Source organism: Rhamphochromis longiceps, linkage group LG9 (assembly GCF_057381845.1).
Source record: "Rhamphochromis longiceps isolate RC_006_pf linkage group LG9, R_longiceps_female_GT1.1, whole genome shotgun sequence".
NCBI classification, from domain to species: Eukaryota; Metazoa; Chordata; class Actinopteri; order Cichliformes; family Cichlidae; genus Rhamphochromis; species Rhamphochromis longiceps.
The window spans coordinates 3,781,665-3,806,925 of record NC_140565.1 but is presented as its reverse complement, the minus strand read 5'-3'; the positions used below and the strand labels follow the sequence as shown (position 1 = coordinate 3,806,925).

General features: G+C 44.4%; 2 protein-coding genes across 5 annotated transcripts in view; both read left to right on the top strand.

The window, feature by feature from the left end:
- sspo (SCO-spondin) overlaps positions 1 to 1,884 on the top strand; it is a 102,289-nt gene extending 100,405 nt beyond the window's left edge. For all 4 annotated transcript variants that reach the window (XM_085418025.1, XM_085418021.1, XM_085418024.1 and 1 more), the window contains one exon: positions 442 to 1,884. In XM_085418025.1, coding sequence (XP_085274151.1) covers positions 442 to 464 — 23 coding nt within the window. In that variant the 3' untranslated portion in view covers positions 465 to 1,884. The remainder of the gene's footprint in view (positions 1 to 441) is intronic.
- Positions 1,885 to 3,169: 1,285 nt separating this feature from the next.
- The window catches only part of kcnh2b (potassium voltage-gated channel, subfamily H (eag-related), member 2b), a 278,133-nt gene continuing 256,041 nt past the window's right edge, over positions 3,170 to 25,261 (top strand). The window contains exon 1 of the mRNA XM_085418034.1: positions 3,170 to 4,392. Coding sequence (XP_085274160.1) covers positions 4,317 to 4,392 — 76 coding nt within the window. The 5' untranslated portion in view covers positions 3,170 to 4,316. The remainder of the gene's footprint in view (positions 4,393 to 25,261) is intronic.

Genomic DNA, 25,261 nt, shown 5'->3' with positions numbered 1-25,261 from the left:
TCATAAATGATTTAATGAAGGGTCCCACCTCTGAAGCAATTATGCTGTAATCCATTCATCAGCATGGCTGATCGCCTCAGTTAATTGGATGGAGCCACATACGATGTAGAACCCCACCCCCAGTGCTGCTCCTCCGTGGACATTACATCTGATGGCTTTGGCCGTTGGTGCGATCAATCTTTGATAACACACACGCACAGACGCGCGCCTATGAATCCATATAACATCGTTTCTACACATCTGCATCTACATTGCACCTGTTTTAATAGAGTTCAGTTTCATCAGGCTCATTTCAGAATTGAGCCAGAAGTCTTTGCACACACTGGGTCTCAATCTGTCATCCTGTACAGGAAGCAGTTTTCTGTTTGCTGAACGTGTTCAGTTCTTTGACGGAGTAGCGGTGAAGATGCGACACCGGCTCACTGTTTCCTTTCTCCGCAGGAGGCGATCTGTCCCGACGCTGAGCGAGTCTGTTGGACGCGTCTGCGAACGCACCGCAGAGAGAACAGTGTGAAGTCCAAAGCACCAAGGAGCACCTCGCTAAAAGCCAGCTGGGTGATAGATGGAGGATTCTGGGTGGACAGATGGATGAGTGGAAAAAGTCCCTGCTGATAAACACAGTGCTCTGTAGTGCTCAGTCACCAAATGACTGGCTCTTACTGCTGATCGTATATTTCTTACATATTCTGCAGCCTGTACATTCTACTGTGTATTTATAGATTAAAGATCCTATGATACAAGTTCTACTGCATTAAAACATGTTTCTTGTGTATGTTTGTGTATGTATACGTAGCAGCTACTGAACTGAACAGCTACTAGTCTGGGTTATATTCCCATGTTTACAGTGCAGTGCTGACGGGCTGGTCAATAAATGGACAGCAGGTCAGCTGTCTGTCTTTGAGGAATCCTTTTCTGTTTTAAGCAGTGTTGCAGCAGCACATGCTTCGTTGCTTTGTGGGACGTGGAAAGCACCACGTTAATAAAAGTGCCATTAAAAGTTTATAAGATAAAAGATTATAAGATTGATTTATGATCAATTTCAGGGCTGAGATCACCGACAGATTTCCTTCATACATTCAAATTATGCTGATGTGCTTTTTATTAATAATAATAATAGTAGTAGTAGTTTAATACACTGAGAGTAATCACAATGTTCTAATCCAGAGAATTAAGCAGCTTTACTTGCACACTTCAGTAAACTTAACATCTAAAGGATGTAAGTACAATTGCAGAAGCTTCCAGATAAATATCTGCAGCAAACGAGCTGTGTACGCCACAAACATGCTGCTGTTCGTTTCCCTTTTCCTTCGGTTTGCATCAAAGAGGTTGCTGTCCTGACAGCCTCCTGGCTGTAACGCAAGCCTTCGTTAGATTTAGCGTTCAAGTCCTTTTTAAAATAATGTGCTCATTTCCCCACAGATGAGCTCGTCTCCTGTGTCACCGGGTCTTTTATGGGGAATGCAAAGACAGTAAGATTATACATGATTTAAAACCCATCATCCATCTCTCTGCGTTTCTCTTGGTTACTTCATAAAACCTTCTGCAGCTTCTACGTCTAACACAACTGGCAGTGTGAAAAACACGGTTTCTGCTGACAGTTTCATTTACTGCGGAGCTGTTTAGCCACGGCTGTAAGGAGATGTAGCTTTTAATGGATGTGTCAAAGTGACGCCCGGAGCTTGTTCTCTTTATTTATTTCAGTCGTTTATCCAATATAATGTAAGGTGCGCACACATTGGGAATTCATCAATGAACTTTTTGAACATGGACGTTATTTGGAGTTGTGGTTGCTCGTTTTCCTTTTGTTTGCTTTGTTCATTTGTCTCTTTTAATTCTATTTTTTTTAATACTTTTTCAACATGTTCAAAATAAAGATTCAATCAATCAATCAATCAATCAACTTTAGTTACATATTGATTTTCCTCTCTCATCATCCCCTTCTTGCCTCCTCGGTCCCCTCCTTTCTTCCTCTCCTCGTCCTCTCTTTTCTTGACTAAATAAGGGAGTTTTGAGGGGAAGGCTGACCAGCACGCCTCCTCTGGCTTTCAGCTGCTTCAGTAAATACTGCTGGAAGTAATAAGAGCAGTAACCGCTGCATTTTTAATTCATGCCAAAGACTCACGTTTTGATCGATAGTCTTCGTCCAGCTGCAGGGCTGCAATTTATCACGTGTGACTAATCATTAAAAATATGATGCTGAGGAAAAAGGGGGGGAGGACGCCTTATGGAGCTGTGCAGGACATTTTTGATAAATGCTTCCACGGAGCAGCAGAGGGCTTCAGGCCTTTGCTTGGCGCTGCTGAAAACAAGGACGTTTTCCTCAGTCGGAGCCATCACAGGTGAACCGGCTGCAGTCCGGTTCCAATGGACTTCAAGGGATTCAGGAAAACGCTTTGTCTGCTGATGCCTTCAATGCCGGTCGGAAAATTAATACCTCACAGCTAAATTGAAGCGATGCTTCAAACAAGGTCATCGTAATTTCACCTCGTTAGTGTCCCCAGCAGCTCACAAACTACTCTTGCTCCCAGTGGCTTTGACAGCAGCGCACACGCGGCTGCATTTTAATACAAAAAGACGAGAATTTCATCCGATCTCGTCTTTGGGACATAATCAGCATTTCTGTTTCATTTCCCCCACAATGACAATATATATACTACCAACCGTTTATCACAAGAAAACGAGCTTGTCAGTTAAATAATTAACTTGTGACAACATAATAATAACAATAATCATCATCATCATTTTGTGTAATTAGATTGTACTGTTGTGTACCATGACAGTATGTGGTTTCATTTCCGACATACAATTTAGTCCTTTTTAGCTAACAGTCTAAATTAATGACACGTTATGCGTTCTTAATGTTTGGAGAACATTCATATATTTAAAGATATTACATGTAATGCTAAAATAGAGCGGAAGAGCAGGACTGGGTTTCAATCCATCCGCTAGATCCGCAATACCCGACGCTCCATGAAGGCATCATCCCCAGGTTGACGGAAGGGGGGAACCCTTGTGACGTAGCTGAGCAGGCTGAGTGGTGAATCCCCATCCGACCCTCCCTGAAGCACAATAAAGAAGCACCAGCAACGCGTTTTAAACGGCCTTTCGTTATCCACGGCAAACTCGCTGATTCAGGATCAGCTCAGGCAGAGAGACACGCTTCACTTTCGCGCAGGTGAATGTTCCTTTGTGAGGTATGGATGGAGTCTTTTGTTACACAGAGACAAGCAGCACAGGAGCGGGCAGAAGGGCGTGGATGTAAACTGAATCCCTCCCATAGCTGCTGAGGACAGGTAATGCAGCACAAAGCCGAACACCTGTTAACAACGGCAGCCTTTCAGAGCTCGTATCCACCATCACCTGCACCACACATTCATTACAAGATCATCTTTGTGACAAATGATCTTGTTTTGAGGCATTTAAATCAGTTGCAGTGCTCTTTAATGATATCTGGGCCACGTTTTCAGCGACCAAAACCCCCAAACTGCAAAGCTCTTGGAGGTGTAATAAGCAGTTTTTTTCTGGGGTGAGGAGAGCAGGGATGGCCGAGAGCGCGCTCCTTCTCCTCCACCCATCAAAGGTTGGCTATCTCGCTCCTGATGCGCAAAGGGTTAAAAAGAGACGCAGTTAGAAGCCAGTGGAGCTGAAGTCATCTGGCAGAGCGCACAGCGAGATGGAGGAGAGAGATACAGTGAACACCTCCTAAAAAAACACTGATCTAGGACGCTTCGGGTTGCTGTTCTTGAGCTCTGCTGTTTTCATGCAACCAATCCGGTGTTCTTCATTTCCTCCCCAGTGAAACGCGCTGAGCTTCAGGTGGCGAAGAGGAGGAGGTGGAATAAGAGAAGAATAAAGACGCGCAGCTCAGCGCCAGAGCCTTGGCTCCACAGAGGTTCGTCGGAAAGCTCGCTTCACGGGAGCGGGTTGTAGTGCAGGATGAGTGGTCCCCCGCGCTCCAGCGAGTGTGAGAGCAGGAGGAACATCACCTGACAGGCGGCCCTCTCCACACAAGCAGACACGCTCGCGCCTCTCAGGCTGGAAACTGGAGGGCAAAAAACGGCTCAGATCCTACAGCGCGCCTCCTTTTCCAGAACTCTCCTCTTCCTCACTTTCTCGTGGAAAGAGATTTCACTTTCTCTGCGGCCAAACTTGGGAAAACTTTGGCCCCCGGATTGAGCCTGGCGCTGTAGCGTCCATGCCGGGAGCGCCGTGAGCGTCGTGCGCCCGGCTGCGGAGATTGGAGAACTGCGCTCTCGCTGTGATATTATTCAAAGTCCCGCAAAGTCTTTCGCAGTCCAGGGGCCACTGCAGCGAAGATGCCAGTCCGGAGGGGCCATGTGGCTCCGCAGAACACCTTCCTGGATACCATCATCAGGAAATTTGACAGTCAAAGTAAGAATCTAGATTTTCCTCCTTCAGATTGTTTATCCAAGCGTCCACAGCCTGCTTTGCTTTCATCGAGGCCCGGCGGTAGTGATTGATTTGCTGACTCGGGAGCTGTTAGAAATAGCATCCTAATGATGTAGACGTTGAGGTGACACGTTGTTTTCCAGAATTAGCCTCAATTATGGTGTCCCCTGCATGCTTAATGGCCGTGACACGTCACAAGGGTCGGAACTCTGTGATAAATGAAACCAATCAGAAATCGAGCGAAACTTTACGGATGCCAAACGTTTCACGGCAGCAGCAGCTTGTGTAGATTGATGCGCTCCTGAGTTTACTTGGAGCCTCTTGTTAAAGGTTAGTATCTGCATCCTTTAGTACACTTGCTTTCATGGAATCAGGTTCGTCCTCAGTGTTTATACTCAGTAATCGCTGAAACCATTCTGAGTTTCGTTTGCCTTCCAAATCGCTGTTTCACATTAATCGATCTCCAGCAAGCTTCAAAAACAAACAATATATCTGAACCGATGGATTTTGCATAAGAGCCCGTGGGCATGAAATTCAAAGCTGTCTCCACCCGTCCCCACCTCCCTGTGGCACTTTTATCTTTGATGCAAATCATGCATGTTGTTCCCAACCACAAGCGTGTGACCAGACTTCAGACGTGCCTCTGCAGCCGTGAGCAGCACGTTCTCTGCACCTCGGGGCAGATGAAGATGAGGCTATGGCGTACAGAGGAAGAAAGAGTGGATGTGTGTCATTGCCATTCATTTTCCAGGCTGGTGAAGGCTATATTGACGCAAGGGATTAAAATGCCTCTTTAAAATGTCAGTTTCTCCAGGGCGGAGAAGATAAACATTCAGATGTTGGCTGAATTAAAGTCTTTGCTCGGGACCCCCTGTCTAAACACAGAAAACAAGCTGCCTGCCTTCTACCATGCACCTTGCTCTTGGGTAGTTTACAGGCCTGCTGTGGAAAAGCCAGCGATGTGACTCTGCACTCCTAACAGTCACGACAGCAGCTGAAAATGAAATAAGGTTTTCACATAAAAACACTCTTTCCTCACACGGAGGTGCTGAGAAGAAACTCCACACATGTGCAGTCGAGTTGAATAATTGACGTTGGAGTTGGGTAATTGACATTAATCCTGCTCTGCTTAGTTTTCCATGCTGATAAGCGTGGATGACTCTGCAAAGGTGAACATATTCAGCTGTTCGCTGGAACGCTGCCGACTCACTCCACTGTGTTCATATCTTAAATGTCTCTTTCCTGAGGATTTGCATTTGGTTCAGTGTGTGGCAGGAAGCTTCCCGTGTTTATGAGAGAAGGGCAAAGAAGTTCACATCGGTGCTATCTGAACGCCTCCCCAGGGTCGTTTTCTATGACTGCTGAAGGCTTATGGCTGGGGTAACCCTGCCTGCTGCTGGTGCTGTTGTCATAGTGCCCGGCGGATGTGGGCAATGAACAGGGAGGCACAGAGGAGGAGTGTAAATGGACACCAAGATCTGTGAAGAAAGCCCTAAACTGGTTGAAGGAAAAGGCACTGAGAGCTGAAATTAATCCAAAGTAAAGATCTTTGCTTTTTCTTTGTAAGAGGCTTCATTTGATCAGCATTTAATATCCGGCTGCTTCTTTTTGCTCAGATATACAGTAAGTGAAGAAAGCTTCCTCATGTGGAGCACAGTGAGGGTGAAGCAGCCGTCATGCTACAAGAAGCAGAGCGGAGAGTTTTTCTGTTTGAGGTGGGGTGGCTTCTACAATAATGTGCTGATATCACAAAGCCTGATGCTGAGCATGGAGGAGATGATTAAGGAGCAAACTTTACCACCTGAAATACTGTGTGAGAACAAGGTGATCAAGCAGCTCTCGCGGCCTTAGATCGAAGCGTGTGCTATAATCTACACTAGACACAGAAACATGTCAACAGACTTTTAATTTTGTTTGTTTCTTTCACCATTACTCTGAAAACATTTCTCCCAAACATCCTACGACCACCTCTTTCCAGGTGTTTTTGATTGTCCCTGCCCCCCAAACATCTGATAGGTCTAAATAGGATCGTTAAGGAAAAGGAGGCGTGTGCTTCAGCAAAGGTAGGGCCTGTCAGGCCACTCGGAAGACATGCGAGCTGCTCAAAGGTCATTTTGAGCTATAGATGTATCAGGTGAGAAGGCTCATTAGACACCAGTGTCAGGCACGTTTTTATAACGTTAGAAAGTGCTGATTACTGTGATTGTGAGGTAGAACTATGTTGTTCAGAAGTATTCCACAAGGTACCAGAGCTTACACCTGTCAGAGTCTGCTGCAACACAACGACAGATAATCCACACGATGTCAGAATAATCAGAAAAATGAGATTTCCAGGTGGAAATATTCACATGAACACTTCATGCACGCACGCACACACACACACACACACGCACGCACGCACGCACGCACACACACGCGCGCGCGCACGCACACACGCACGCACGCACACGCACGCACACGCACACGCACGCACACACACACGCACGCACACACACACGCACGCGCGCGCACGCACACACACGCTCGCACGCACGCACGCACGCACGCACGCACACACACGCTCGCACGCACGTACACGCACGCACGCGCACGCGCACGCGCACACACGCACGCGCACACACACGCACGCTTACATATGGAGTATAAAAGTGACAAAATGCAGCAGACAGAAGTAAATGTTGCACCATCAAACTTATGGTGGAAATTCAAATATCAAATACTTTCATTATTTCTATACTTTTTAACACTTTTTTGTTTCTTACTTACTAATTTAGCACTGGGTAACGATCACTGCTGAGAATGACCCAGATAAATGATAAAAGTTACTTATTAGTAACAAAAATCTTGAGAAATGGAAACATTAAATTCTGTCATGTATGATACGACACTGTGGGTCTACACACGGCTAAAGTTCAAATAATGAGGACAGTGTACTAGTACACCCAGACATTTATTGTAAAAAGGTGAAATAAAAGCTACAGTTTCATATGTATTCTATAGTCATTACTTCATATATTCAGTGTTACAGGACTCGAAATGTTTCCCAACCTTGTGTTTCTGTAGTTTGTTTGAAAACGTGCTCATTTCCAAGTGGCCTTGACAGAGAATGTATAATTCATGGGCTACAATATGTTTACTGATCCTGGTTTTCTGTTTATTCTGAACACCGCTATTTAGATGAAACATTAAATGTAATTAAAGGCAATAACAGGATAAGTCAACGGGAAACGATGCTCAAACACACGAGGACATTTTTAGCCGTCAAGGTTTCCAGCTCACGTAACTCATGTACATGCACCGTTATCAACCTTCTCTCCTTACTGTACCCTGATCCTCTGTGCACGTCCCTCGCTCTGCATGTCCCGTGATCCGCCCACAGACAGGGCCTCCTTTTCTACACGTCGGGAGGTCGCAGCAACCTTTAGGCTCACGTGGTGTTGTGTGTTTGCTGCTCCTCAGAGAAGACTTTGCCAGATTACAACTCTTAAAGTCGCTGTCCTCCAGGGAGGATGTTGCCGTTCTGCAGCTGAAGCACAAACACTTCATTGCCATAGAAACCCCACCTCCCCGTTTCCTCCACCCGCACTCCCACCCACTGTCATGTACACACACACAGACTGCTCGAAAAGGTACAAGTGCACTGTTATATTAAGCAGCTCCAGGTAGCTTTACAGTCTACATCCTTCACACACTGCGGTCAGTGTTGAACGCTGGGCCAGAGCTGACAGATAATTGGCTCTGCTTTTTAGTTTTAGGCGACCTGGTTGGGCTGAAGTTACCTTTGGTGACCTTTAGACACAGACAACTGAATCAGACGTATGGATGCAGGAGGACGATGTTGTGCTGACATGTAGTCTGTGTGTATCTTGATACATTGCGCTCCTCTGTGTCATTGCTATGCAATCAGTGAGCCTCACTACTGTGCTGAGGGACGTGTTCTCACACTACATGCACACACAGTCAGATGTTACATGCATAGAAATAACAAATATTTTTGCATATTAATGTAATGAATGTAATGTCAGGCAAACTCCATATTCTGAAGTCTCCTAAGAGAATATTAACCATTTCCTGTTTGAGAAGGCATCAGATAGCTCGCTGTCATTGCATGAATAACACTCGATCAGGCTGATATACCAGTTTAAATTTTCTACTGCCTGAAAAGTCAGATGTACCTGTTGTATTCATGCACACAGTGGGATTGTTGCAATAAAAATGTCAGTTAAATATATCATACAGGAGACTCACACAGTGATAATTGAGAAGTGAAATGAAGTTTATTGGATTTACAGAAAGTGTGCGATAATTGTTTAAACACAATCAGGCAGGTGCATAAACAATGACTATTAGCAAGGTTGCCCAAACGTTTGCATCCCACTGTAGTTACTGATAATTAGACTCTAGCACGCAGTTATCACTTTCCAGGTGTCCACTTCCTTACCTTTAAAAGTTAACACAATCCAACCCTGTGATTACATTTGAAACACAAACATTTGAGTTCTGGTAGGTTTAACGGGGGTCTCGTTGGCCTGACTCACCTTTGGAGCCTGACCGTTAGAGGAAGCACAGTCGTTGCTTCCGTGTTGCCACATTTTGTCGAATCCTAAATTGCTGCTTACGTCAGATTCACACACAGACAACAGGCTGCGGTAGCTTCCTCATTTTCTTAAATTTGCAAAGTCAGATTCTTTAGTCAGATTTACACCAACCTTTGACTTTTAAGGAACTGATTTGACACACAAACAACATGCATTAATAGAATAAAGTGTAAACAGAATTTAGTTTGCCTGTTGAGTCTCTTTTTGCTTGTCAGCCGGTGACAGAAGGTCAGCCACCTGAGCGTCCTTGAGCTCCATGTTTCTCTGGGCTTTGATGGTTTCCACTCAAGGTTACACTTGAGTCTGATGCTCCAGGGCAGGAAGACAGAAATGTTACATACACCCACAACAACATACGGCTCGAATACATGGATCAGGCTGTGATCGGACATGTGAGCGCTCCATCTGCTTTCTTCTTGGATGGCTGTGACAGCGATGCAGAACAAATGTAGCCTGTTTCCCTACAGATGCACAGTTTAGAAAATGATATTAGAAAATTCAACAATATTAAAAATGACCTACAAAAAGACGTCAATATTGGCAATACTTAAACAGTCCAAAACAAACAGAAAGAGCAGGGTCTCCTCTGTGGTTCACCTTATTCTTCTGCTCCATCTGTTTCATTCTGAGGGTGTAAACACAGCAACTCTGCTGCTGGAGGCAGGAGTGAGTCAGAGCCTCGAGATCGCACTTTGCTGCTGTGAAATCACTCGTCTCTCACTCACACTCTCTTTGTCTCTCGTTCACACACACACACACACACACACACACACACACACACACACACACACACACACACACACACACACACACACACACACACACACACACACACACACACACACTCATGTACTTGTAAACTCCTGGAGCTTGTAAACACTCTCCTCTCCAACTTGCTCCTTCCTCCTTGCTGCTCCTCGTCTCAGCTGACAACCAGCACTCCCTCCATCTCCCTCCACCCTTCTCCTCTCTCCACAGATGCCCAACGTGCAGCCACGCCTAACTGCCTTCTGGCATTATGTGGGCACGTATTCAGCGAAGCAACATGGTACCTGCTGGGGGTGCTGAGGGTGTGTAGCCATTCTCTCCAGCTTGTGCGTCTCCTTGTTGAAATGAGGTTGAAACAATTATTTGTCTATCTTCCTTTTGGGTTTTATAATGAGCAGCTTCACTCAGATTATGCCGCCCACGCTCGCACGTTGTTTTGGTGGTGGCAGCTACCTGACACCACAGTCACGTTTTTAGAATAGTAAGGTATGGTACATTTAAACTTACTCTGCTGCTGTTAAGGATGGAGAGGAGTTTGTTACACTCACTGCTTCAGCTGCTCCCTGGAATTCGATCCATCTCAGCTCAAAAACACATTTGTAACAAATTCAAAGTTAGCAAAGATTCACCTTTATCGCCTCGTTCTTCTGCAACAAACTCAACACACTCGGTTTTATTATAATGCAGCAATGAAACAGTTGTATTAACACTCCTGTTTAAACATTAAACCTAAAATATGGCTTTATGAGATTTGTTGATATGCTTGGGATCATTATCCTGGTGTTTGGGCCAAGTCATGACTGTCACACAGACGGCCTTACTTTGGTATGAAGAACAGTTCATGTTCAGCCCAATCACTGCAGGGTGCCCCCCCTTGGAACTGTACTTCATGGCCAATCAGCCCCACTTTGGACTAATGTGTCCAAAGGACGTTGTTCCAAAAGTGATCAAGGCCAACAGGTTTGGGATGTTGCTCTTGGGTAGTTTTTTTCACAGTGTCTCTGAGCAACACTCGGTCTGACCTTGGGATACGTTTGCTAAGACGTCCACTTTTGGGAAGATTGGAAACTATTTTGAATATTTTCCACTTGAATAGCCGTTCATACTGTGGAATGATGGACTTTAAATTGTTTGGAAATGGGCTTATAACCCTTCCCAGATTGATGAGTAGCAGCAGCTGCTTCTCTAAGATCGGTGCTGATGTTTCCCTGCTTGGCATTAAGTCACCTGAATGCACCACAGCAGCAGCCTTTTAGAGGAGCTCACACTCACCGATGATCAGTTAATCAAATGCATTTGCTTAGCAACATCTCGCTTTCAGCTGTTAATTTCTCTTTTCCTGAAGTGAGAAAAGGTGAACTTAGTTTTTCACACCATATTTCTGCCTTTCGGCCTCATTTTTGGTAACTCATTTTGTTGTTCCCCGAGGTTGTGTTTGATTTTGAGGCCTGCTAAGGACCAGATTTTGCAGTTGTGCGTGAGGTCAAATGCTGCAGTGTTATGCGTTTGTATTTTTCTGCTTTAATGGCTTGAGTTGTGTTGTAGTTTCATCATAATCAGCTTACCAGTCAATAAAGCTGTAAGCATGCTGGGCCCCCTGTGAAGAAATGAACTTATGAAAAGCTGAAACATACACACACACACACACACACACACACGCACACACACACACACACACACACACACGCACGCACGCACGCACGCACACACACACACACGCACGCACGCACGCACGCACGCACGCACGCACGCACTCTTTCTCGTGCCACGAGGGTCTGGGAGGATTCCACCTCCTTCCACATCATCGGCTTTTAATTGGTAGAGCCTTTCATTAAAAACGAAAAAGTAGTGCCCCGAAGACTAATGCATCAAACCATGCTTCCCTACTGTGCTTTTTTCCTAATGCCGAGATGAAAACAGGAGACAAGCCTGAGTGCATCAACAGCAGCCAGTCAGGTAATCAGGAGGTTTATCCCTCACCTTGATGTGAGACAGAAGCAAAGATGAATAAAGAAGAAACGATCCCACTCAGGAGTTTTTCACCGTGGACACACTTCATGTATTTCTTTGTGGGCTGATAGTTTAGACACGTAAAGACTGAATGGATGCCATTCTGTCATCGTTCAGTTACAACTGCATCAGAAGTCTGTGACACAGGCTGAACTGAAAACTAAATCGACATTTCAAAGTAGATCTGAGCTGCGATTCCCTCTGTTAGCTTTAAAAAGCAGGAAACAACTGGAATTAAAGCTTCCTTATCCTTACTGTAGAGTATTTGTTATGAAAATCTATTTGAGATAATGACAGTTGTACCTCATCATTGCTAATTCAAAATGGGCTATTACTGTAAAATGCACCACAATTTTGCAAACTCTGCAGTTTAGCCTGCATGTACTGCCTTGTTACCTCTGAAATTATGATTTTGTTTGTTATTTGTCCGTTCAAACACCTCCAAACAGAAAAAAGTGCAAAAGCACACAAAACACAATAAAAATAGGAAAACAAAATGTATCCAAAGTATGTTTGAGGAGACAATAACATGTCGAGCTAACAGTAAATGGACACTACTAACATGTATCTTTAAAATGATAAAAAACACACATTACCACATTGCCCATATTTTGCCCCTCACAGTGATCAACGCTGATGAATCGGCCGCTTGTTTAAAAACAGCATAAACAAAGTTCCCGACTGCAGGATTCAGTCATATCTGCCTTGAACTAGTTTGCTGGAATAATGTATTTTGACTTTACTGTGCCACCCATGTTTGCCTTTGGAGGGAATAATGCAACTTTGTAGCTTTGGTCAGTATGCTAGAAAGCATCATGTGAGATATGGAGTTATGCATTTCAGTCGATTGCAGGTTTGGTCACAGAGCACAGCTGCTTCTTATAATGCTGCAAAAATCTCAGCAGGTGTGAGTCTGCAGATCTCAAGCCTTTGATATGAAATGCAGAGGAGCCTTAGAAAGGAGGTCAGGGAATATTGATTTACAAGAACTGCTCATTTATAGAAACAAGAAGCACTACAGACACATTTCTTATTCAGGAGGAATTCATCCTCAGATGTTGTTATCAACACATGTTTCAGATTTTTCTGGAGAACAGCTCTGAGGGAGTGCACCTCCTATCTTTCTAAATCCAAAAATATCACTGCATAGCCCAGCCGCCTGTCCGTGTTCTTGGTAGATCCCAGTGCTTTGCTCTCCTTCTCAGCCTGTGCCTCACTCTGTCACTGCTTTATCTCCCGGCAGCTGCCCTTTCTCTCTCACCCTCCCATTCATCAAGTCGCCCTCCTACGGGTTCCTCCGAAACTTCATCACACACCTCTCATCTACTCTTGCTTTGTCTTCACTCGCTCATTTGGACTTCCTCTCTCATTCACTGTGCCACCTCAAGAGTGGTGGCACAGAAAAGGCCAGCTAACCGACTTAAGGACCCCGGAGTCCCCAGTGTCCCGGGGATTAGACCTCATTTGCATAAATCTGCATAACTTCATTAAGGCACAGGGAGACGCGGTACACACTGTAGCCTGAGACACTTCAGAGCGAAACAGCCCATTAAGGATGGCAGTGATTATGGGATTATCACTCCTAACGACTGTTGGGGACTGGAACTCTGAAAAGTTCCACGCCGCATGACCGAGAATGCTCAGCAGGAGATTGGAGATTTCGGTCAGATGACCTTAGAAATGCATTCATCTCGAATGTGCACCGGACTACTTCTGCTGCTGTTAAAGTTAGATGTGAGGTGCTACAGTAAGCATTTAAACATTTAGTGGTGGATTAAAAATACAAATATGATGAATGAAAGTGAAAGCTGCGACCCGAGCATGTGCAAAACCCCTGCTGTCTCCTTTGCTTCGTCACACTGAAATGCTCATAACCTGCAGTTTTAAATGCAGCTTTGCAGTATGAGCAGTTGTGCAGCTCAGTGGTTAGCACTGTCACTAACTGAACCTGCTGATCAATGTGCAGCGATCCCATGTTCTCTGCTCCTACACAGGTAAGAAGGTGTGGGAGCTCCCACAGCTTCCCATAGTTCAACGACATGCATCATGTGATTCTAAAGTGGACACCAGAGTGGCTCAAGTGAAGAATAAAGTGAATATGTGGCTATTTAAGGAACTTCAGTTTCCTTTAGCGTTATTTTTATGCCGCTATTCTGAGGGGACGTAAAAAAAATTGCAAAAACCGAGCGAGCGGGGCTGCTATTGTGTGTGTGTGTGTGGATAATAGCAAACACTGAAATACATTTTTTGCACGCAGCGATGAATTTTGCTCACTCAAATTGAGCTTTTCTTCGCTCCAAATAAATTTCTCCTCAAAATGCAACACTTGCACCTGCATTTTCTTTTACGTGCGCTCAGAATAGCGGCACAAAAATAACGCCATAAGTTTCTGGTACTTTTTCAGCCCGAGAAGTTTAAGACTCTAATAGACTGCTCACATTAAGAATAATTACTGTTTATTTAAATAGCCATAATTACTATTAATGAGATTTGAAATGATGTGAAGTGGGTTAAAGTTTACACCATATTAAGAAGAGAAGAAACATCAGTTTCACTTACTGCATCGTCACCAAAGAGGAATCGCTGGCTGAACTGTTCACATGTGAACTGCTGGTGCTCACTAAGTGCACTGAAGCTTTATGAGGATGAACATGTCTTGTTAGTTGTTGTCTGCCTCTTTGTTTCCCTGACATACAGCGTACTGAGCTCAGGGAAACTACTGCCTATGGTCCAGAGTCAACTCATATTACTAATATCTAATATGCATGTGCAACATGTCTTTAAATAAATGAGAGGCTGTGCTTGGCATGTCTGCTCTGCTGGGTCTCCAGAGTGTGTGGTGCCGTGTCTCTCCCCACACGAGGAGCTGACACAGTGTGCTAACAGCTAGTCTTGTCAACACTTTTCTGTTCAGTAAATAAATAAAAAGTCATTCCTGGAAATGTATTATTTATGGATGCTGTTTAGAAACTGTTCCAAAAATGCAACCTTATGTGGACGGACACAAATGCTTTAGCCGTCAAAACATGACAGGATCCCCCCACATCCTCCTGTCAGCTGTCTCACACTGATGACATCAGCATTTCTCCAACCGTGTGTGCTTGTATGCTGCTGACAGTGTCAGGCCGGCATCTGTAATGAGACAAAAATCCAAGTAAATCTTGGAATAGCTCATTGTGCTGTGGCTGCATTTTCCTTGTAGTGCCAGTTGAGGGATATATGTCATTATTTTTCTGGCACTGTGGGAGCTGACTGCAAGTGCAGCTGACTGACTGACCAATCAGCTGGTTACCGACTCAGGCAGAAACATGTCCCACCTGTGAGCTGACAGCCGGGGGCTGGATCGGTTTACATGCTGGAAATGTTTGACCTCCATCACTGCTCTGAATCTAATTCTCCATCTGCTGTTTTCTAACAAAGAAGTTGAAAGTTCGACTCTGGGTGGGAACGCTCCTAATATAACTCCCTTTGGTCCCTAATGGTGAACATCTTTTAAAGCGATATTAGAAATCTTTTTTGTTTGTGGCTTTAGACTTTTAAAGATGACGCATCTGCTTTATCACTAACAGCTGCTAAGCTGCTAAGAAAATACTAGTACTGTGGTAGAAACACCCCCTTACAATTCATAGCGTATGACTCAGTGACTGTTATACCTACTCATCATTTCTCTGAAGCTCTCTATAATTCAGACCAACGGCGCCAGCAAAAACTATTCTGATGCAGAAAACAAGACAATCGTCTTTCTGTGGAAAACCGGAGCTCTGACCTCAGCAGTCGGTCACATGAGCTGCTTCTAATGCTAGAATGTCTCAGCCACACTGAAGAGCCACATTCAGGATAGTAACATTTAGGTAGTGCTCATACTGTTACATATGTTTGGGTAATGTTAGGTTGACATGTCTTTGACAGAAACGTGTCCAACATGCATCCTGCTGTACGTGGAGGCAGTGAGTCAGTGTTGTCGGTGGGGCCGTATAGTGGCACAAAACCAAATGGACCAATGGGAGCAGCTCATCTGTAACTTTCTGTCTTTGTTTAGAAACTTGAAAGAATGTTTGAGAGTCAGATTTATTTCTCAGCAGAAGCTGAACACAGAGCTGCTCAGTAGTTTCTGTCCTGTCCACGGAGCATCGGACCGCCTACTTACCCTGTCAGGGGAACTCAAAGCTGTGAGAGTCTGCGTGTGTTTTGTGGACCTGACAGCATTTCTTGGGGGGTGGGGGGACTCCACCCACCTGGGCTGTCAGATTCGGTATTCTCAAGATCTCACTTCATCTTTTGCAGATGATCTGATTCTGTTGGTGTCATCAAACAGCACCATCCAGCCTACTCTGGTGTATCTGCAACACTGGGAATAAAACACAACATCTCCAAGTCTGCTTCTGTGTCAGAAAGGGTGGAGTATCCACGGGAGTTTGTAAATGAGGTGTTTATGAGTGACGGAGGGAGTGTGGAATTGACAGATTAATTGGTACGGGGTCAGGAGTGTTGCAGATACCGTATCAGTCTGTCATAGTTAACACTGAGTGTGAAAGGGAAGCTGTCGAGTTACCTGCTGATCTGCGTCCCTACAAGAGCTGTTGGTAGTGACCACATAAGACTGTGAATGCCAGCTTCTTCAGATGATGTCTGGGTTACAGGGTTAGCCTGCCCCCAGGATAGAGAGCTCAGTCACTTAGGAAGGGCTCAGAGTAGAGCTGCTACTCGTCTACATCAAACTAAAGACTTGTGTTGGGCAGCTGACTTGAATGCCTCCTCACGTCTCTGTGGTGTGGATTCTCAGACATATCAGACTGAGAGGAGACACCGGGGCAGATTCAGGATGTGCTGTAGAGATTATATCTCTCATTTGGTTTGGGAATACTGTTGTTTCCCAACAGAAGAGCAGGAAGAGCTGGAAGAGCAGGAAGAGCAGGAAGAGCTGGAAGAGCTGGAAGAGCAGGAAGAGCTGGAAGAGCAGGAAGAGCAGGAAGAGCTGGAAGAGCAGGAAGAGCAGGAAGAGCTGGAAGAGCAGGAAGAGCTGGAAGAGCAGGAAGAGCAGGAAGAGCTGGAAGAGCAGGAAGAGCTGGAAGAGCAGGAAGAGCAGGAAGAGCTGGAAGAGCAGGAAGAGCTGGAAGAGCTGGAAGAGCAGGAAGAGCTGGAAGAGCAGGAAGAGCTGGAAGAGCTGGAAGAGCAGGAAGAGCTGGAAGAGCTGGAAGAGCAGGAAGAGCTGGAAGAGCAGGAAGAGCAGGAAGAGCTGGAAGAGCAGGAAGAGCAGGAAGAGCTGGAAGAGCAGGAAGAGCTGGAAGAGCAGGAAGAGCAGGAAGAGCTGGAAGAGCAGGAAGAGCTGGAAGAGCAGGAAGAGCAGGAAGAGCTGGAAGAGCAGGAAGAGCTGGAAGAGCTGGAAGAGCTGGAAGAGCAGGAAGAGCTGGAAGAGCAGGAAGAGCAGGAAGAGCTGGAAGAGCAGGAAGAGCTGGAAGAGCTGGAAGAGCTGGAAGAGCAGGAAGAGCAGGAAGAGCAGGAAGAGCAGGAAGAGCTGGAAGAGCAGGAAGAGCTGGAAGAGCTGGAAGAGCTGGAAGAGCAGGAAGAGCTGGAAGAGCAGGAAGAGCAGGAAGAGCTGGAAGAGCTGGAAGAGCTGGAAGAGCAGGAAGAGCTGGAAGAGCAGGAAGAGCAGGAAGAGCTGGAAGAGCAGGAAGAGCTGGAAGAGCTGGAAGAGCAGGAAGAGCTGGCTGTGGACAAATAGAACAAATGGATGGAGTAAAACGTTTTTGTCCATTAAGTTTTTTTGGTGGAGATTTTTAAACAGGACCTGACGTGTGCATTTCTTCCATCACTTACACCAGAAACACAGTAGAAACATTTCTTTAGTGGCTTGTCTGAACAGGAAGAATTACTACAACAAATAATACTCTGCTTAGATCTGCAAGGACAAAAACAACTGAACTGTGATTTCAACTGCCCTGTGTAACTGTAAATAAGAGGTCAGCTTAAGAAAGAGAAAAATAAGATGAGTGTGGCCTAAGAAGGATAACTAAAGATGAAAAACATGGATTACAAAGTCAAAATCTGGAGGGTTTCTGTTTTGTTTGAATGTTCATTCAATCAGTGCAAAGATTGCTTCTGAAAGGACTCGATCGTTTAGGGCGCCACTTTTGCTCGCTCGCGAGCGTAGCGCATGACGTTTTATTGCACGTACAGTCGTGTTTCAAACACTGACGCCGCCCCTGGGGTGCAGCTTCACATCCTGAGACACTAACGTGAGATTTGTTTTTCAGCTGCTCAGTTGTGTAAAACTGTAACCATGGCAACACTAACTGTAGCCAAGTGGAAGCCATGTGGTGCCATAACGCACATGTCAGATGTCTGCTTACGCTGTTTTTCCAGAACTCGCTGCGTAGTGCTTTCTGTCCCGATGGTATCGTGCATGTAGCGAGAGACGGGAAACACGACTAATCTCATGAAGTCTGCCGCGAGTCTCAGTCATGAATATGATGTAACAGTAACCTTCATAACAGACAGAGCAAAGGGTCTCAGTCTGGTATAATACAAACTTACAGCCTGTGGGATGCAAAGAGGTACTGTGGAATATGAGGGGTCCTACATTTAGTCTGAATTTATTGTGTCAGCGCTCCGTGTTTGACAATTTAGCATGTGTCATATTTCTTCCCCGGTTTTCCCCGTTCACATTTCTCTGTCCCCTAATCTCGCTCCCTCTTTCCTTATCTCGCTCCCTCTTTCCTAATCTCGCTCCCTCTTTCCTTATCTCACTCCCTCTTTCCTAATCTCGCTCCCTCTTTCCTTATCTCACTCCCTCTTTCCTTATCTCGCTCCCTCTGTAGCTAGCAGGCAACGAGCTGGTGTGTTGACTTCTACTTCTAACACACGGGTTTCCCTCCCTGTCTGCCTAGTAGTCAGGGAGATTCCTAGCACATACGCACACTCACAGATACATGCTCAATCACTCACAAACAAATAGATAGCACACACACACACACACACACACACACACACACACACACACACGGGCAGATTCAGGGGCCCTCAAGGTCTGGTCCTGGTGAATTATTCAGTCTGTGTCAGCAGGTCTGTATGTGCAGCTGAAATCATACATATATGTGTGTGTGTTTGCGTGCATGTGTGGCATAGTGTGTGTCAGTGGGAATAGGAAATCGTGTTTTCCTCCTGAAAAACTTGCCTTTAATCAGCTTCTGCATCAGCTCTCTCCTCACTGGCTTCAAAAGCTCATTAGAGGGAAATTATGGGGAGAAAGGAAGAAGCAGTCAGAGTCAGCTGGGGAGCTTTTGATTACCTTTAATACCTCCGACGGACATTATGGAGAGTTGACTTTATATTTACTGCTATCCTGATGCCATGTTGGAATACAAATGTCACTGATTCATAAACTAATGTGATAAAGATGTATTATTTATATACATTGTGTTGTATGGACACATGCATTTACATTTTATTATAAAATGAAACAGGACACAGTCGCCAGGAAGTAGGCTGCTGCATATTGTATGCATACTGCACCGCTCAGGGTTTTGTCCATCATCAAAACTATTTATAATGAGAGCTGGCTGTGACTGAGTGCTGAAGGGACCACATTTTTTTAAACGATACGGGGTCGAGCTGAGGCACCTCGTCACTGGCTTCATTTTAAGCTACGCTCATCATTTCGAATGAGGGTTGTGGTCTCCCTTCAATCTTTGTTTGCCTGAGTGACAGTTGCCATAACAACTGTGCAACTTTCCCACGTTCACCTTTTTCCCAACACTTCTTTAAACATACGTAGAAAATCACAAAGAGTCACTTTGCATCGGTGGCCACATACAGTAAAAATCCCCTTACTGTCTGTGGATTTCATCCCTGTGATATCTCAATATAAGACAAAGGAGTGCAATCGCAAGAGCACTTCTCAGTTTTTCTACAAGGTAAAGAAACGCTGCTCTGTTTAATAAAGGAGCACTGTCACGACTCTTTGGGCCTATTACAGAAAAGACTGTCCAATGACTGTAAGAAAGTTTTTGTTAAATAATTCATCTTAAATTTTACAGCGAGCACATTCTTAAAAATGAGGGAAAAAAGAACTTTCTCTTGTTAATAGTGGAAAAAACAGAAACTGTCATTTAATTGTTTATCTATTACTTTGATGGGGGAGATCTTCATCAGTAGGACAAGTTGTAAACTTTATGAAAATACAGTTAAAAGATGAAAGTGTGTGCCCTCGTTCACAGATCCCAGACACCCACAGGACCGGACCAGAGTCTTTGCTGGGCCGATTCTGGCCCTCGGACCAGAATGTTTGACACCCCTGCTGTTGCTCATGAAGTGTTAAAGATAATACATATTTGTTTTTAACACTTTAAACTTCTGCTGTCTATAACGCATGGACATCACCATACGCTGTGCAGCCTGCACCACCCTCAAATACTTCTCATGCAGTACCACAGTCGCCCTCTTGGGACTATTATACGCTCCAGATCCACAAAGACACAGACGACTGCTTCTGACCTTCTCCTCCAGATCAATCCTCTCAAAGCAAACATCACATCTGTAGTGCTCCCTGCCCTCCTCCCTCTGTGCAGAACACCTTCAGCTATACTTTCTCAGTCATCTGGTAACTGGAGAAAAACATTCAAATAACTGCGACATTCTTTTAAAGTAGAATTTTAGTAAGTTGCTAGTAGTAGTGCAAACCTAACAACCATACATGTATGTGCAGTTCCACCTGTTCAGTTCTACATAATCCTGTCAGTGTCAGCAGGTAGTGTTAGACACTTATTACTGCAGGTTATTAAATAATGTTTCGTATCCGTCACTTAATATTAAACATGTTGGATTTTCGTACATTTGTGCACATTTTTCCATTTTCACACTAGTTCAGTTCTGCTTGTCACAGTCACAAATACAACCACAGACGGCATCAGGTCGCTGGGGACAGTATGAAGCACCTTTGAGAGAAGTGTGCAGTAAGCAGAATGAGAAGAAATGTTACGCTGTGTACAGCTGCCCACCATCGCCCTTGTTTAATTTGTGCACGTTGCCCTCTGCTTCCAAATACTGCCATCTCCTGCACTTTCCTCTGTGAACGCCTGCAGTGTAATAATACAGCTCCTCACCTCTTCCCTGCTAGAATAATGCCAGCTTTCTTTCATGTCCAGCTGTGTCCTAAACACCGAGCAGCTTAAACCATGAGTCACCCGAGTTTTTATGCTCTACCTGCTGACGCTTCTGCTGTCCGTCTTCTTTTCTTTTCCACTAGACAATGTCTGAAGACACAGTAGCAGCCTGCGACATTCTTTCTGGTGCTTCTGTTTGAGTCCCTCTCTCAGCCTGGTTTCCTTTGGTTGAGGTATTGTCATTTAGCAGATACAGTACATCTGCATCACAATTGCACCAAACGTCCTCTTCATGTGGCTGCGTGTCTTATATTTAAAGAATAATTACATTTTTCCACCCCTGCTCAAAACGCTTTACCTTAAACAGCCTGGAAAAAAATAACATCTTCTCGGTTCTTTCGGCCACAGACTGAAAACCATTTACTCAGCGGTCTGGAAAAGACGTGCAGAAAGTACACAAATACAGTACACACACTCAGCTCTGCCTTTGCATTGCTTAGTGCTTATTGCAGCCAGACAAACCCATCAAACTTTATGAGCCCCTGAGGGCAGCTGCTGCCACTAATTCATGGAGACAGGTCTCAAGTGCATCTACACAACTGATTTTCAGTGTTTCCATGAATACCTGAACAGGTCTGTCCACCGCTGGTGTCTGCTGCGAGAACAGCCTGTCGGATTCAAGATGGACAGCTTTGATTGATGATGTGTCTCTTTAGTGAAGCGATGGGGGAGAGGCTGTGATAACGGTGCGCTTAAAGCAGACGTTTCCATTCAGGAGCCCAACATTCACTGATGGTCACGTCATGCTAGGAAACAGAGGTACTCTTCACTTTTAAAATTATGAATAATACAGCGCAGCTACCTTAATGATCTCCTCAGCCTGTATATTCCTAGGAGAGCACTGAGATCATCAGGTCAATTGCTCTTAGTGCAACCTTGCTTCAGTAGCACCCAACCTCTGGAACAATCTCCCATTGGTGTGTCTGATTCAGTTCAGACTTTCAAATCTCCATTGAAAACTTCTTTGATTTGGCCTTCTCGGCTACCTAAGTGTATCTATCATGTGAATGTCCCCCCATGTTACAACTCTTTGTCTGCCTTTGGATAATGTTTTGTATTGTTTTAACTCCTGAGTTATCTTATCTTATCTTATCTTATCTTATCTTATCTTATCTTGCATGCCTGGTTAATTATTGTCTTCCACCTGCTAGTTTAATGGTTTTTAAATGTGCTATCCAGTTGTTAAGTGATGACGTGACGAATCCTACTTCCGGGCCTAAAGTAGTCTGCGTTTAATATGGCTTTTGTGTTGTTAACATGTTTAATGTTATGTATTTTCTTCTATTTGATCTCAAAAAGCTCCTAAAACAGTCAGTGATCCCTGTTGACCTCCCTCGGCTTTTATTACCACTAATCATTTATTTAAGCTCAGTTTTTAAAACCTTAGGATGTAACTACAGCCCAGCCCATGCAGCAGTATATGAATGACTAACCTCGTATTGTGGATGGATTATCTCAGTTGTTCTCCTGGCTGAAGTTTGGTCCTTTTACAGCATCCTGCCATGCGATTACATTTGTTCCTGACCACCGAGAACACTCACGGTAACTTTTATCGAGTGGAAAAAAAGTTAGCTTGTTTATATTATGCTAACATAGCTGTGTCGCTAGCGATCACGTAGCACATCATTATATACCAGCTAGCCCAACTTCAGTAACCCTACAAACGTCACTGCTGTTTAGTTTTCTGTCTTCATTTATGTTGGAAGTGATAGCAGAGCTGTACGTTTTAATTTGTTTCCAAAACCCCGCAGTCAGGACATGCTATATTGTATTTAGATAGAAGCTAGCGAGCTAACTCCCTGCTAACTTCTAACTCCGTTAAATGTCATAAATTCCGTTTTCATGGATGCTTGGATGTTAAACTCAATTGTTACACCTGGTAGAGCAGAACGCTGATCATTTTATTAAAGATGAAAGACTTTAGACAGTTTTTCAACTCTCAGTAATGCCATAGTGATCGTTTGATATATGGACCTTGTAACAGCCACTATGGTGTGGTGTCCCTTTAAGACACCCAAGTCGAGGGTTGATGGTGTCATCAGTTTGTGCCACTGCTCTGCTCTCTCTCTCTGTGATGGTGTGGACATGTGCTTGCACGCTAGTGCATGAGGAGGGACGGATTTTATGTTTTACCCCTCCAGACACCTTTGTTTGCAACGTTATGGGTTGTACGAACACTGTGCGCTATGTTTGCTAAGCTGCAGCCGTTCAACCGGGCTTATATGGTTGATGAAGAGAAGGTATATTAAAGAACACACTGTGGAATTCCCAATACCAGCGTGGGTGTGTATTCTTCCGCCTAGCCTGCTAGGTGTTTTGCCGCCTCTTCTCAACCACACAACACAACCCAACGTTACAACCTGCAGCGGAGTTTAGGTCCAGACACGGCTAGTGACGTCAGACTGAACAACCGGATACAGATAAATTTGTATTGTATTGATTCTTGTACTGTGACGTGACTGACGGAGGTTTGAAAAATCTGCTGCCACTTATTTGGGTTCAACTGCCACAAAGGCTCGACCATCAGTGTAACATAAAGACGTATCATTGAGCGTTTACTCGTCTTTATTGGAGGTGTTGCAGCACAGAAACTGTTTATTTTTAACTATCTTTAAAAAAAACCCTTGTGGATGTTGTGTGAGAGCTCTGTGTCACAAAGTTCTCCGATTTAGTGGGCAAAAATATCCTTTTGTTGTTTTGTGTGTTTGACTTGCTGTTTGAATGAATTGTTGGCCCCGCCCCTCCCGGAGCCTGGTTCAGCCGGAGGTTTCTTCCTGTTCAAAGGAAGTTTTTCCTTCTCACTGTCGCCAAAGTGCTTGTTGGCTTTCTCTCTGTATTGTAGGGTCTACCTTACAATACAAAGCACATTGAGGCGACTGTTTTGTTATTTGACATATTGTAAAATTAAAATTGAATTGAATATTCCTTCAAGTGTAGTTTGTTTTCCTTTCTGGACTTTTATATGTTTGCACAGTGCAGAAAAGTAAACACAACACCCATAGACACTGAAATGTGCACTCAATCAAAAATAATCATATCCCCATAAGCAAGTTACAGCTCGACAATTGAAACAGGGACACATTTTCCAATAACAATGACTCATGAGTCTGCAAACTAATTCCACGAACTCGATCCCGATACAGGAGGCGTGATATCGATGGGCAGAGCTGGATTGGAATGTGATGTGCAGAAATGTCGGGTGTGGCAGATGCATGTCTTGCCAGTGATGATAAAATGACTTATAAATCACTATTTGAGAGGGAATTACTACACTCCCCTCTGTGAACCTCTTCGTAGACGTAATTTACAGGGAATAATGACCGTCTACCATCTTCTCCTCCTGGGACTTTTTCATAATCAAGTTTAATGAAGAACACTTAGAAAGAAAAATTGACCCAGTGCACCGACGTGGGTTTAATTTCATTCATTCATTCATCATAGGGACAATGTATGACACATTACCTTCTCCCAAAATATTGGCGCTGAGTCGCAGATGAGCCCGGCTGTGAATACTGACTGAGACAGCTCAGAAAGTTGCTCCCTGGGCTGACAGAAAAGCCAGCTTTGGCTCTCAAACATTTCCTGACAAGGCAACAATCAGTAAGCGAGGTGAAGACGTTTGGCTGGAGCTGGTGGATGTTGCTCGTCATTAGTCTTCCCTGTCATAGATTTAGAGCCTCAAAGTTTAGTCTTTCTCAGTTTTTACTTTTGTGCTTTGTGGTTATTGCCCAGCCTCTTTTTTCACGTGGTGATTATTAAAGACGTGGCTCTGTGTCCACATTCTACACTAAAACAAAACAAACTGTCATCATTTATGTACAAAATTACATTTTGTAGCATTAAAAGCAGTTTCCTAGGAGTTGGGCCAGTTCTAGGTACAGTGTGGGCCGACGTGTGAGTCACTGACCAAAAACTAATCACAAGAGTCACGTCTGTCACTGCAGTGATACGGTGTTCTTCCCTTATCATAGCCTGAAGTCCTTGGGGAAGATTTATCATTCATGAGGAAGCTCTACAATAAAAATGACCAAAAAAAGTCAAACTGGTTCGTTTCTTTTTCAGATCCACAAATAAGAATCTGCCAGGCAGCAAAAATCTTGCTACCTTAATTTAAATGATTTATGCCACCCAAAGAAGCGAATCCTTCTCGACTCTCCTTTATCCAAAGCTCTCATAAAAAGTCCTCTGATGCACACCTCCCATCTGCAGCCTCCCCCTGAAAAATAGCTCTCTGTCCCTTAAAGGCCTTTTTCCTCATTATAACGGGCATGTCTAGCTTGAAATGCTGCCTTTCTAATGGCTTTTAAATGTGTT